This window comes from Sinocyclocheilus grahami, unplaced genomic scaffold, assembly GCF_001515645.1.
Source record: "Sinocyclocheilus grahami isolate Dianchi unplaced genomic scaffold, SAMN03320097.WGS_v1.1 scaffold175.1, whole genome shotgun sequence".
NCBI lineage: Eukaryota > Metazoa > Chordata > Actinopteri > Cypriniformes > Cyprinidae > Sinocyclocheilus > Sinocyclocheilus grahami.
In genome coordinates this window covers 965866-980202 of record NW_015505354.1, presented here as the reverse complement: position 1 = coordinate 980202, position 14337 = coordinate 965866, and the positions used below count along the sequence as shown (strand labels likewise).

Below are 14337 nucleotides of genomic sequence, written 5' to 3'. Positions count from 1 at the left end.
AAATTCATCCCATGCAGCTTCTGTGTTTCCTCTGCATTGCAATGATGAATTTTGATACTGATATCATTTGTTTGGTAACAGCCCAAATGTCTTTTATTCTAATTGACTGATTAAATGTAAGAATTTGACTCAAAAGATGATGCACACTTTAAGAAAAAAAAAGGCTTTATAAAGGTAAAAATGCCCATAAAATGTAAAAAAATCAATTTAAACTTATTGGAACAGATTAACTATAACTGCTGTGGACTGACCAGCACACAGAATATGAAGGATATAAAAAACACACAAGTTTTACACAAGTACGTAAAGGGTCATTTAAGAGGGTTTATTCTCCAAATAACTCTAATTTCATGTTGCAGAAAAATGTGTTTAAAAATTGTGCATGGTCTCTTGTTCCAAGTTACCTTCCTGTCCACTGAGTTTTGCCTCACACAAAAGTCACAAAGCCTTCCAAGAAGACAGTAAAGGCTCATGTCATGCTTGAGCTTTATTTAGGCTGAAACTTGAAAGTTAAGTTGCACGACATAAATGCAATGTTTAGGTATTATTCATATTTTTATTACTATTATTTTGATTTATGTCTTAGTTTTAGTTTGTACTGTTGACCTTTTTTAAAGTAATGTAAAATTGATTTTTGTATTTTTATTTATTTAATTTATATTTTTATTTTATTTATTTTATTGATATATTTGTATTTGCATTTTGAATGTAATTTGGCATTTAAATACATTAAATGGGTTTAGTTTTCACGGTTATTAATGTATGCAATTTCAGCAAGAAAATTTTTAATTTTTCTAAAAAATAAAAAAAAATTTAGCTGTTTACTCTAAGAGATCCATCTTATTATCTCTTGTATATTTAGTATTGATCTTTAATAAAGAAATTATTTCTTATCCAATTACTCGATTAAATCGATGGAATAATCTGTAGAATACTCGATTACTAAAATAATCGATAGCTACAGCCCTACAGTGTAGACAGCATCACTGATTATAATGAGTTCTATTGACTGATCTATATATAATTAATCTCTATTATAGATCATTGGTTCTATAGTATTTTGTCGCCGCTCGCATCCGGTGTAAACACGGTGTTAGGAATCGTTAGTTGTTTTCCCTTATAAGGATTCACGCTTTGGGGGCCCCCCCCTCGGCCAATGTAATCGTCCATCGCGATGTTTCACTGTAGTCATCGTCTGATGCCAAATTTGTAGACATCGCCCAACCCTACTATGTAGCTATGTGAAAGAGAGCTGAGGCAATAATCAAACACTCTCTTTTATGTGTAAAGAACCGTGCATTTGGACACATGAATTATAAGTGTACATACCTGACCAAGGCTACACTGTAAAAAATGTCCTCCTACTTCAAACTTAATTTCAGTTGCTGCTTTAAAATTTAAGTATAATCAAATTGGCTGTACAAGTTAGTTGAAAATTAATTTGATGAATTAAAGTAGTGGAAAAATGTATGCTGACTTGACTTACTGATTTTTTTTTTTTTTTTTTTACATTGTACATTTATTTGATTCAAAATACAGTATAAATATTTTTTAAACTGTATTTTTTTTCTTATGATGGCAAAGCTAAATTTTCAGCATCATTACTCCAGTCTTCAGTGTCACATCAGGGCTCGCAAAATTACTAGCCCGACGTCCCGGGGCTACTATGTTTTCCAGTCGGGCTACCTAAATGTATCACCGCCCTGCCCAACGGGCTATCTTGAATAGTGATATAAAATTCCTAACTTGATTCGCGTTGTTCACTCGCTTGTAGGGGTGAAACGGATCGTAGTTGATCATTTTGGACTTGTTTCTAAGTCTTGCCGATTTAAACATTCAAGCGTTTTAAAACATTTGCGCACATTCGGAGCTAACGTGCTGGTTTCTGTGCACACTCATTTAAAGTGCACACAGAGAGCCGCGTTTCAGACAAGGATATGTCTGAAACGTTTTCAGGTAGGATATGCATTCAGAAGCATATCCTTGCTTCTGAATGAACCCATATACACAAAATTCTCAAAATAATTGTCTCTGCAAGTATTCACGTAAACACAGTCGGTTATGTCATAAGTGAATGTAAACCGTGGAGAAACAAATCTCCTGTGCATCATTATGCACGATATATTGGATTCGTGCATTCGGTCTTAAAGGGGCAGCAGCCTATAAATACTTGCTGTTCCATCAGTGCCACCTGCTGTCAGAGAGTGACATTTACTTCTCATTCACAAATCTAAAATCAGACCATTCTGTTCTTGAATAACAATAATTGGTTTTTGATCCAATTAACATGTATTTAGCATCTTTTTTGGATAGTAATTCAAATGATTTTAGCACAGGCAAAGCCTTTGTTTATATGAAGAGATTTCTTTTAGTTGCATAATTTTTTTTTTTAAGTTAGTTTTATTATTTAACATTTCAATTTCACAAAGAAATATGCAGCATTTTGTCTGAGAAATAATAAAAGGACACCTTTTAATTTATAATTTGTATTAAATCTCATTTTGTAAAAAAATTAATTGTATCGTGAATTTTATCGCATCGTAAGTTTAGTGAATCGTTACATCCCTATATGCTACTAGTTTTTGCTGATCATGCTGATTTGTCCACAGTAAAGTCCAGCCGATGTCTTTTTTTATTCGGGCTAGTTAAATTCATTTTGGGCTACCAAAACCTGAAGAATGCCTGCCCGAAGGGCTACCAGGGATTTTGAAATTTTGCAAGCCCTGCACATGATCCTACAGAAATCATTCTAATATGCTGATCTGCTGCTCAAGAAACATTTCTTATTATTATCAATGTTGAAAACAGTTGTGATTCTTGTTTCAGCATTCTTTGATGAACAGAAATCTTGCTGAATAAAAGTATTCATTTCTTTTAATTGAATTTGATGATTTTAATAAATGATTAATGATTCATTGTGAATCATTAACTACACATTGTCATTGTCAAGTCTCACAAACCTTGTTTATTTTCGAAATGTACATAGTGATCAAAATTTGCAGTTATGTAAGTCTGAGTTTGTCATACTGATTCAAATCGGTAACTTGTGAGTTTGTGAGACTTTCTGAATGACTCATTAACCACCTCATAAGAGTCCTTTGTTTGGGGAATACTGGTTGCTATGTATGTTTTGTTTGTTTGCGTGCAGCTCAATAGGTCAAGAAAAAGATGTTTTCTTGACGTTATTTTAGTAGGACAGTTTCTTTACACATCCATTTCAGACTGCAAGCTTACAGTTTAGATAACCATTGGTGTGTGTGTGTGTGTGTGTGTATACCTACTTAACCATATGTTGGTTGGACAAATTTGTACCTAAAAAGTTAACTAAACCTGAAAAAAACTCCAAAAAACTCAGTTTGGGTATGTCTTTATTATTAAAACTGGTATAAAGTTAATAAAGTAAACTTATTTTTTTTTTATTGTTAGGATTAGCTTATAAAATCTATAGCTATCTGTATATAAAAAGAATAGAAGTCTATGTAATGTCCCCATTTAGACCGCTAAGTAAACGTGTGTGTGGACCCAAAACCAAACATGATATATACAGTGGGGCAAAAAAGTATTTAGTCAGCCACCAATTGTGCAAGTTCTCCCATAGAAGAGTGACAGGAAATAATTATGATCTCTCAAAGAACCTGAGGAAGGTTCATTTTGATGCAGAGTAGGGGTGCTCCGTTTGATCGGTTACCGATCACTATCGGCCGATAATCACGTTGGGATGATTGATCGGCGGTCTCTAAAAGGCAGATCTCAAAAAAACGATCTCAAACTGATGACGTTGCCATGAGAGGTTTGGCATGACATGTAGCGGCACCGTCTCAGTCTCTGTCCGGTGTGGGTGAAATAATTATAATGCTGAAGGTGAGGTACTATATTAAAGTTGTTTCATTAAATAACTTATAAAGTAATTTGAAAACCTTGTGTGAGACGTAATTTCACAAACAGCGTGAGTGAGTCACCACGCACGCGCTCTCTCTCTTTCTCTCTCAAAATACGCAAATGGCTTGAAATCACCACACGTCGCGTCTGTCTATAAGCGAGCTGCACACTGCACAGTTGACACAGGAATTGTCACTTGCACAGTCGAGGCAGTGTCACATCGTCACTAAAGTTTATAAATTGCATTTCTTTTTAATTCTTGCCAGTGTTTAACCATTCAGCACTCGCGCACACTCCAGGAGACCGTACGCTCATGCACACTCGCAGTGCACACACATAACGCTAGGTTCACATTACATTGCGTTCAGGAGCGGTGCGTCTGCAGCAGTGCAGAGATCGTTTCCGCACCGAGTCTATTTTTTCTGCACTGCAAGTGATGAATTAAAGTAACAGCGCATTGTTTGCAGTAAATATGAACATGGATTGACACGAAAATGTAGTAATTACACCATAAATACATATTGTTAAAGTCTACCATGTTTCACAGTCAACACATATGGCTTTTTGGCTAGGTTTAAAGGGAAAGAGCACTTTTAGATAAACAAGGCAATAATCGATGGCGCTCGTGGAGGTAGGAAAACAAAGTTCTTTATAAACCGCAGGATGGCTTGTAATAAAGATCTAAATGCAAACGAAAAAGCAGTAGAGCTGTCTATTTCTGTCAATGGTAAATTCATGATAATGTAAGAAAAGTAGTTTAAATGTTTTAAACAAAAAAAGAATTGCAATGCTGAAAAAGCATTTTCAGTGACAATGTTTAGATTTGAAATCAAAATAATGGATAAATGTGTTTGTAGTAAACAGGATCAGCCACGAATCCGTAGCAAGAGTCACCTAAGAGGGGAATTCCCCCCATTTTCAAAAATAAAATTCAGGCCCTGAATAAATGTCTAAAAATCCTGATTGGATTATCACTATAAATAGTTATAAATTATAAAAAGAAGGCTTTAAAAAGATCAGTATCGGTGATCGGTATCGGCAGATACTGCTTTCTGTGATCGGCGATCGGCCTCAAAAATCCTGATCGGAGCACCCCTAATGCAGAGCATCCACACGCTTTAATGTCAAATTTACACGCTTTAATGTCAATTTTGATGTAGAAATCGGACTGAAGTACAACTGCACTTCCCCCAGGCCTGTGTTTGCAACTTCCTCTTCCTCTCACGGACGATTACATGCCTTGAGCACAGGCTCTTTCAAACCAGCACAGCTAACAAGCCACACACACACACACATATGAGTGGGAAACGGGGTGACGGAGATGGAGGGAGTTGTGATGCAAAAACTGCACCCAATGCAGAAAACAAACACAAATTGATAATCGATGCAAAGCCTTGCAGCAACAGCAAGTACAATTAAATACCATTTTGTGGTGTAACTCAGATTAATAAGCATTACTGTCTATTTAAAGTTCAGAGAGCTATAAACACACTCACATTAAAACGAACTGCATAAAATATAACAACACTTTTCAATCTGGTGTTCCTTCAACTCAGGGAGCCTTTTGATTTTGTTATGCAAAGATCACATTCAAAAATACTTTTTCCCCTACCTATTATATTTTGCTACTTTGAATGCTTTATATGAATACATTTAGCTTTTTTTTTTTTTATCTTGACCCACTTTAAATCTTAAAACATGAAAATCCTACAAAAATAGTATTACTTAAATTATTACTAAATTATTAAACTTACTACATTACTATTGCTAAAATTACAATAATGTAAAATAGTGAAATAAACTATTTCAATATTGATTGTTTGAAAATGATTTATGTAAATTTTTAAATGACGACTGAACCACATTGTGGCATCATTTCCACAGCACAGAATAAGATGACCCATCATTTCCAATTAAGCTGTAATTTTGTTAAATTATGAAAAAAAAAAAATGAACAAAAAATAATTTAATTGAGTGACATTAAATTAACCTTAACATTAACCTTAGCAAGACAGGAGTCAGACTTTTTTTTTTAACAATTTTCACCACAGAAAGCTATTAAACTCAACATCACTTGCTGTGTAAAAGTCCACAGAGCTAACAAGTGGCCATAGTTGAACACTCAATTACGTAAATTTAAAAAAGAAAATCTATCACATTACATGCGGAAGGACTGTTATAGAGTTCTTCGCTTTCAGACACAGAGTATATGCAAACTGCTTCGCTGTCACGCTACATTAATCATGCATTGTGAGTAAAACACAGCTGACATTAATTCACACTTTGGATCATAAAGAGACTAACCATAATCACATAATGACATAATTGTCTGCTGTATATTCAGTGCATACCTGTTGAACTGAGGTCAGAGTGTGTGAAGGAAGGCGGCCTCGTATCATACAGCACAGGGGCTCCAGATGAGGGGAGGAGCTTGAGGTCCCGCCACAGAAACCTGTTACTCACGCATGCTCCCTGTAACATACAAGACAAGCGTTAGAGAGATTAGGTCGTGCAACAGTAACTCTACACTAACAGCATTTAACAGGCCACTAGGCTGTTTAATCACGTTGGCTGATAATCTTCGTGAATGATCATAAATCTACAGTTTTGTCAGTGAATAATGCATATTTTGAGTAAATATGATTAAAATTAGAATTCATCTAAATTAATCAGTTATTTCTACAAGTACAGTGGGATTCAAAAGTCTTGTGTGCAATCTTAAACCTACTTGTGAAAATGCATTTTTGCCATTTTTAGTCAAATTTGTATTTAACTATAATATAAATTTACATTTAAATTAAGTTTAAATTAATATACACATTTTAAAGTCATACATTTCTTGTTTTAAATTCTTCAGAATATTAAAAACTACATATTTTCAGGTTTAAGTTCAAGTTCAGTCCCAGTTTCATCCCATAATTTTAATGTGGACTATAAATATAAGAAAACAAACATACATAACCTATATATCTACATATAGAGAGAGAAAATGAAACATGAAATAATTTTCAAAGCTCTAAGCCTCTAACCCCATGTCACATATAACACTTTTTTTTATTTAATTCTGTTCAAATACAAACTATTACACTAAATAATTAGACATTAATTGCCTGTTGTTTATCAAAATGTCTCATAACATCAGTAGCGTTTTATCAACTTTATGGTGAAAATGGATACACTAATTAAAAAGTAAACAACTCAGACACTCGAAAACCATCACTTTTAGTCACATCCAAATTAAAATAAAGCTCTAATGACTTTAAACAAGAAATGATCAGTAAATAAGCCCGTTTTTAGCAAATCAATAGCAAATAAAGGTACCCCCCTTGTGCCGCCACCATCTACAATCGCACCCTTGTGAATCATCAGATGCAGCATTTCAGACAAAACCCAAGACTTTCTTTTGTAAATGCAAAAACTTATGGCTATGTTAAATATGTAATCTCTAAAAATTGTTTAGCAGATGTCCCACATTTTCCTTTTAAAAAGGTTTCAAGGGAACTAAAGAAGAATGACCACATTGACTGGTGATTAATGTTCAGACTCATGGGAAATCAGAAATCACTCTATGAAAATGAAGCAGCCGCATGCAAATCTATCAAATGAAGAGCAAAGTCATGGTCGGAAACGACTACAAGATTATTTCAGACAGTCTCTCCTCCTCTAAGCTGGTGCTCTTTCCAGCCTAATACATTCTTTTCCTTTCCTTCATTAGCTCCCTCTCCTGCATCTCAACTGAAGTGTTCACGCATTGTGTGTGAGTTTGTAGAGATGATGGAGTCAGAATCGGTTATTCCAGGTTATTCTAATACGTGCGGCTCTGGCGTACCGCATTCTAAGCTAAGATGAATAAATGATCAGCATGCAGCCCAACATCTCTATCAGATGGAGAGTGACACTCGCACACACAGTGGGGTCTTGAGCAAGGTGCTGGTCACTGAGCCGCACCGCTTCATCAAAAGCACTTTTCGAATCCTTCACACACTGTACAGACCTTTCCACACACACACCGCATCTGAACCCAAAGACTGTGGTTGTTAGATAAACTTCCCAAAAACCTGATTGTGTTTCTGAGGTGTTTGACATTTCTAGCACTAGAGCCAGGAACATGGCAACAGTTGCTAGATGAACAAAGGCCCAATTTAAAAACTCTCATCTACTGTGGGAAGGTCACTAAGGCAACAAACAGCCTTTATATCCTTCACAAGATACAGAAACACATGAAATACAGACACATATACACTAGGGGTGTGCACAAATTGTCGAATAATTGATCTATAAATATTATTAAAAAAATAAAATCACTTAGATTTTTACTACGTGTTGCTTTGCTGGCCGTAAATGCAGGGAGTCATCAGACTTGCGAAGCTTGGAATTAGTTTGATCAAAATGATCTTACTAATTGATCTTACAAAATGGAATTACTTTTGATCAAATGAATCAGTGAAACGGAGTTGTCTTAATATCACCACCACAATGAGAAATGGCATGAAATTCAAACAGCAGTCGACTGATGAAAGACTACTGTCCATCACTGTCAGCCCGAGTGAGCCGAGAAGAGAACTTATCTGACAGCGAAATGATCTTGAGACACATGCTTCCTTTAAGTTCTCTCGGGGAGAGTGCTTTAAGAACAGAAAACACAAAGCGCTGTAAGAAACTTTGCTTAGCACACCGCTATCTTTGTGTCTCTGGAACGTCTGTGTCAGCGCACGTTCTTATTGTTCTCAGACTGAGGAGTCAACTTTCACCCGAGCATGTGGATATTATTGTTTTTCACAACATTAACATATGAAACAATATAAACACGCTTTAGGCCGACTCGAGTGTTTGTACGTTCTGTACTGTAATTGGCATGGTTTTTTTTTTGTTTACACACGTTTTCAGCTAAAAGACAACCTTGAGACGTAACGTTGTTGTAGAACATTGTTGTATATAATGCCTAATCATAAGCTTGTTCAGAAATGGTGGCAAAAACGTATTATTAAAAAAATAATTAACGTCATTTAAATAAACAAATACTAGAATATTAATTTTTTTATGAGTCCAAACATTCAAATACAGTACTTTTGAAAAATGCTCATCCCTAATATACACATTTCATACATTCTTCTGGCATTTTATTATAGTCCACTTGTTAGTCAAAGTTTCTTTCATTGTACTTTAGTTTTACATAACCATTTTCTACAATACAAACACAAGCTGTCATACTAAATAATTATTAATTAGCATTACTCGGAACTTAATGTATTGAGTGGATAAAACGCCCCTGATACAAAGTAAAACAACCCACCAACAACTTTTGATTTAAGTCCACTTGTTAGTCGAGGTTTATTTTTCACTGTAAATTTAGTTTTACACAATTATTTTCTACCATGTTTCTGGACAATATCAAACCGATTGTTTATGCTACTGTAACTTTAAGATAACTTGAGCTAAAAATCAAAAAGTTAATTTAGTTTGTGTGTTATCTTTGAGAATACTGATATTTGGGTGTACCCATAAAAAAAAAAACGGACAAAAAAAATCATTTTATTAAAAAATTAAATATGTATTTAAAAAATTTATTAAATTACTAGAATAAAAAAAAACTCATTTAGAAGTTATTTTAATTTTAACATTTTTTATTTAAAAAAATATACTTTCTATACTTGGTTTAATTTCTATCATAAATTTGCCCCACCTCAGCATTCTATTCAGTAGGAAATGTCAACATGAAAGAAATTACGCTTGTCAACTCATTTTTTAAGGGGTTTAAAAAAATTTATTTGTAAATGGCATCTCTCAGCTAGTCCAGTTGTTGAATATTCAAATACTGAATATTTGAATATGCTGATAACTACCATGACATGTTCAGAATTATCTGTGTTTGCATTTTACTTTTCATAAATGGACTAGAAATTGTGGATTGGGGTGGAGTTTTGTTCTGTGAACATGTCTACAAGGTGGACCACACTGTTTTATTTTTAAAAAGCAAGGAAATGTTGCTTTAAACAAATACATTTTAATACACTAAAAATAATTGATATGGTTCATAAGTAAAAAGGCTAACAGGGCTCCAAACAAAAAAATCAAGTAAGGAGCCATTGGCTCCTATAAGAAAAAATTTTAGGCGCCAAATAATTTTTTTAGGTGCCACAGAATAAACGGGTTTTATTTATTTTATTATTACTTTTTAACTTTTCAATCAAACTTTCATGTGTTTATGTCTCATATTTTCTTGAATTTATCAGCATTTTAATCGATCTTGTAGATCAGTGTTTCCCAACCTTTTTTGTGTCGCGGCACCCTTTGGAAATTTTAACAAAACTTGTGGCACCCTACAAAATAAATTGTCACAATATTTGAATTTCTAACTTCGATATGATCATTTGAAAAGTATAGATATTTGGAACAACAGGGAAGAACTGCAGAATATAATGTCATACAGATATTTTTAATAATATTATTAAAAAATTGTGTCCATCAAAGGTGGCAATCAGTAGGCTAATTTCTAATGAAGAGACCAATTTATATGACAGATTTTAATGTAGGCTTTTATACATATGTAAACATTATTTAATTACCATTATAACTAGCTATCTCACAAATTTTTGCTCACTCAGTGTTTTTTTAATTTTACAGTGGGGGTAATTTTGGTGCAGTAGCACGAGATAGCTTGATTTCAAACTTTGAATTGAATAAAAAATGACAAGTAGTCAGTAATAAAATAAGAACAAATAAAGAAATTAATAATGATAGCACAAATAAAAAATAACAGGCCTTCAAATTAAATAAATAGTTTTTTAGTTTTTCAGGTAGGTCTAACAGTAGGGTTAAGATATTTAAAAAAAGCTATTATTTTTATTAATAGAAAGCTATTATTATCAGAACACATGAGCATAACATAGCGGTTAGCAGATCAGTGAATGAGAGGGCAGCGTTACCAGAGTTGCCCATATACCACACCATGTTACAACACAGTAGGGCTATTGCAGACAGAAACAATACTGTACTACATCCATGTTTCCTGTCGGCTCAATTTTTGAGTGGACTTTGCTGTTCCGATTCACATGAACGGTATTTGAGTGGAGCGACTGAGCGGAGTACACACACGCATAGAGCGGATAATACGCAGAGCGTCACACCACGTGAAAGTGAAACCTGAGCGGTGAACTAATTTTCGGCAGCCGGAATTTCAGTGCATCTCTAATTATTGGCGACATCAGAAATGGATATTATATAATAGATGCTTTTTTGAACATTTTAGCAATTTAAAAATATTTTAAAAAATATTTTTTACACGGCAACCCTGCTCTCGACAGACGGCACCCCGGTTGGGAAACACTGGTGTAGATGACCTGGGAACTAAGCTTCACTTAAAGTGGGAACTAAATGTCTTTTCCAACTTGAAATATATACAGTAGTCAACATTTGAAGTGGATCAAAAATGTTCATCAAAGTTGTCCTAAGACAACAGCGCATTTTGGTTTTAGGACAATTTTGATGAAAGGTTTTGATCTACTTCAAATGTTGACTACTGTAGTCACAAATAATTGTTCATGACACAGAATCTGTACCAATATCATGGACCATAAGCATCACTTGGCCACCGAATGTAGTTTGGGCTCCTCCTCAACGCATCCTATAAGTGTTGTCATATGTCTTTCACACATTCAGTCTGTTTTTCTTCATTAGTAAAATGCAATTTTGTAGGAGTTGAATCATGTAGACAACAGGTAAGTAAAAATATTAACATCCAATAGCGCATAAATATAGCTAATTATTTTTGCTAATTATTTTTCTAGCTGACTGATGAGCTTATGGACACAGAATGATTATTTTGAGGTAAATGTATTACGTTGTAATGTTTACAAGCTTTACACATTTTCTGCAGTTTGAAACACTGAATGAGCTTTTACATGAGACATTTCAGTAAGTTGGCTTTCTTGTAAAATAGGCTACGTTTTGATGTTAATTCATGTTCATTATGTACTATAGTTGTAAAGAACACTGAATGAGCTTTTACATGAGACATTTCAGTAAGTTGTACTGTAGGCTTTCTTACAAAATAGGCTACGTTTTGATGTTAATTCATGTTCGTTATGTACTTTAGTAGTAAAGAGAAAGATTAAATGGGTTCACTTGCCACTTGAACTGAGGCGCTAAAGCGATCGCGCCTGCCACATTAAATAGCGCCAAAACCGTATTTATTGTTTGAATTTCGTTATGAATGTGGCATAATTTTAAAAGCGGATACTTTGTTTATTAAAAAGTAACAAAGCTTTTTGCGATTAATGGACGGCAGGTGTGCTTCAAATAATATGAAGTTCATGCATTAACAGAACACAGCATATAGACTAAGATCTTGATAAGAAGAATCCATATTAGTAATGATTATAAACGAGAATTGTTAACGATATTGCCAATATCCACACAGCTGACAGCTTTACCTGTTGTAGCTTGTTCAAGTTGTGCATGTAATAGACTTTCACTTCGCACAGATCCGTAATGTCGATCTCTCTCGCGCTGCACAACTGAGCTGTGTTTATCAGGTGTGCGGCAGAGATGAGGACTGTTCGAAACTCTTTTTTCCACTAAAACTTTGATGCGCATCGTCTCAGTTTAATACGTGAACATAACAAAAGATGCAGGAAATCAGGAAAAAAGGCATTACATGTACATTTTTAAGTCATAACATGTAAATATATATAGTCGCCAGTGGCGACCTCAGCAAAAACTTTACTAGCAAATTAATATTTTTGGTCGCAAGTGCGACCGTTTTATTCGCAGTCTGGAGCCCTGGCTAATGTCACAACTAACAACAACCCACACAAAGGCACTTAAATTAACCCTCTTGTAAACACATAAATAAATAAAAAACACTGAGCTGACTGTTCTCAATGAAGATCAATTCACTTTCAGCAGTAAGGCTCCTGGACTAAATTTATCACAAAAGCAGTTGTTCTTCCCTCTTAAATACTTTATGGCCCTCAGAGAGCTGCACCCCTCAGGTCAGCTGACTTGCTGCCCTATTAACACACAATCACATTCAGAAAGCAAACACCTGTGATGGACACAGACGTCTGTAGCACTGTTTTTTCCAATTAGACAGCAATCAAAAAGTAAAAATTGGTGAAATAAGAATGCACAATTAAATATCAACCAATATATATCCAATATACTGTGCATCCCTTATACTGGGTCTCTAAAAAATAAGACATATTTTACAATTATACATACACACACACACACACACACATATATATATATATATATATATATGTGTGTGTGTGTGTATATATAGGGGTGCAACGGTTCACAAAATTCATAGTTCGGTTCAATACGATACAGTGGTGTCACGGTTCGGTACGTTTTCGATACAGCAAAAAGAAAGTAATGCTGTATTCTTATAAATATACTATTTTTTTACATTTATTAAAACAATTTTTTTACTCTGAACAATGATGGAGCTATACTTGACATCTGCTGTGGTGTCTTCTTAGCAGCTTATAAAACAAAAATAGCTCCGGTTTGAAGTATTCCAGCTGATGTAGCCTATTGTCATGTAGCAGATTAATCTTTTCCAATAAATTTAAATTGATTTTTACCTTTTATGGCCATTTTTTCTAAAAGTGTACATCACCTTTTGAGTCTTTTTTTTCTCTCTTTCATTTAATAAGTCAATAAGACATTTGGGCTGTTACCAAGCAAATGGAGTCAGCATTGACTAAATTCATCTTTGCAATGCAGAGGAAACACAGAAGTTGCATCTGAATGGCATTTAGATGCTTTCACACACTGTTTAATGCAGCTCAGAGGGACATGCAATGCTTTAACATGCAGTTACAAACGCATAAATAATCTTTTGATATTTTAAACATAAAACATTGACAACTGATGTTAGAAATTAATAAAAAAAATTAAAAGATACTTTAAATGTGAAATTAAAACCGCCAGCAGGTGGCAGCAAGTCACTGTTAATAAGTGATTCATTACGATTGAACCAAATCATTTAAAGGTTGATTCATTCAGGAACGAAACACCATGTTGCTCAGAGACGCAAAAAAGTGCTGTGGCTGTGTTTGGATTTATTTATGTTGGCGAAATTGAGCAAAAACAGGCAATATGGTGTCTAAAACGTTAAGTCTATTGATTAACTTCTTGTTTATTGAACTGTTGTAAAAATCATATGTAATCATGCTGATTTTTGGAGAGAGAAAAATGGCACTCTTCGTGTGATATTGATTAACTATATGAAATTGTGTAAATATATAAATTTTCTGTCCCCATATCTTGAATTTTGTGATCATTCTAAATGCATTTTACTAGACTGAATTTTGCAGTGAAAGAACGCACTCTCTATGCGCAAGTGCACTAATCTAACCTAATAGAATAATATGCTGTAATAGGATTAGTACAACGAATCGTTCGGTTTGAATACGTGTATCATTACACCCCTAATATATATATATATAT

At 34.2% G+C, this 14337-nt stretch overlaps 1 protein-coding gene across 1 annotated transcript in view; it reads right to left on the bottom strand.

Moving 5' to 3' along the window:
• LOC107593713 (polypeptide N-acetylgalactosaminyltransferase 1-like) overlaps positions 1 to 14337 on the bottom strand; it is a 100720-nt gene that overhangs the window by 55272 nt on the left and 31111 nt on the right. Inside the window, exon 3 of the mRNA XM_016283568.1 lies at positions 6231 to 6351. Coding sequence (XP_016139054.1) covers positions 6231 to 6351 — 121 coding nt within the window. The remainder of the gene's footprint in view (positions 1 to 6230; positions 6352 to 14337) is intronic.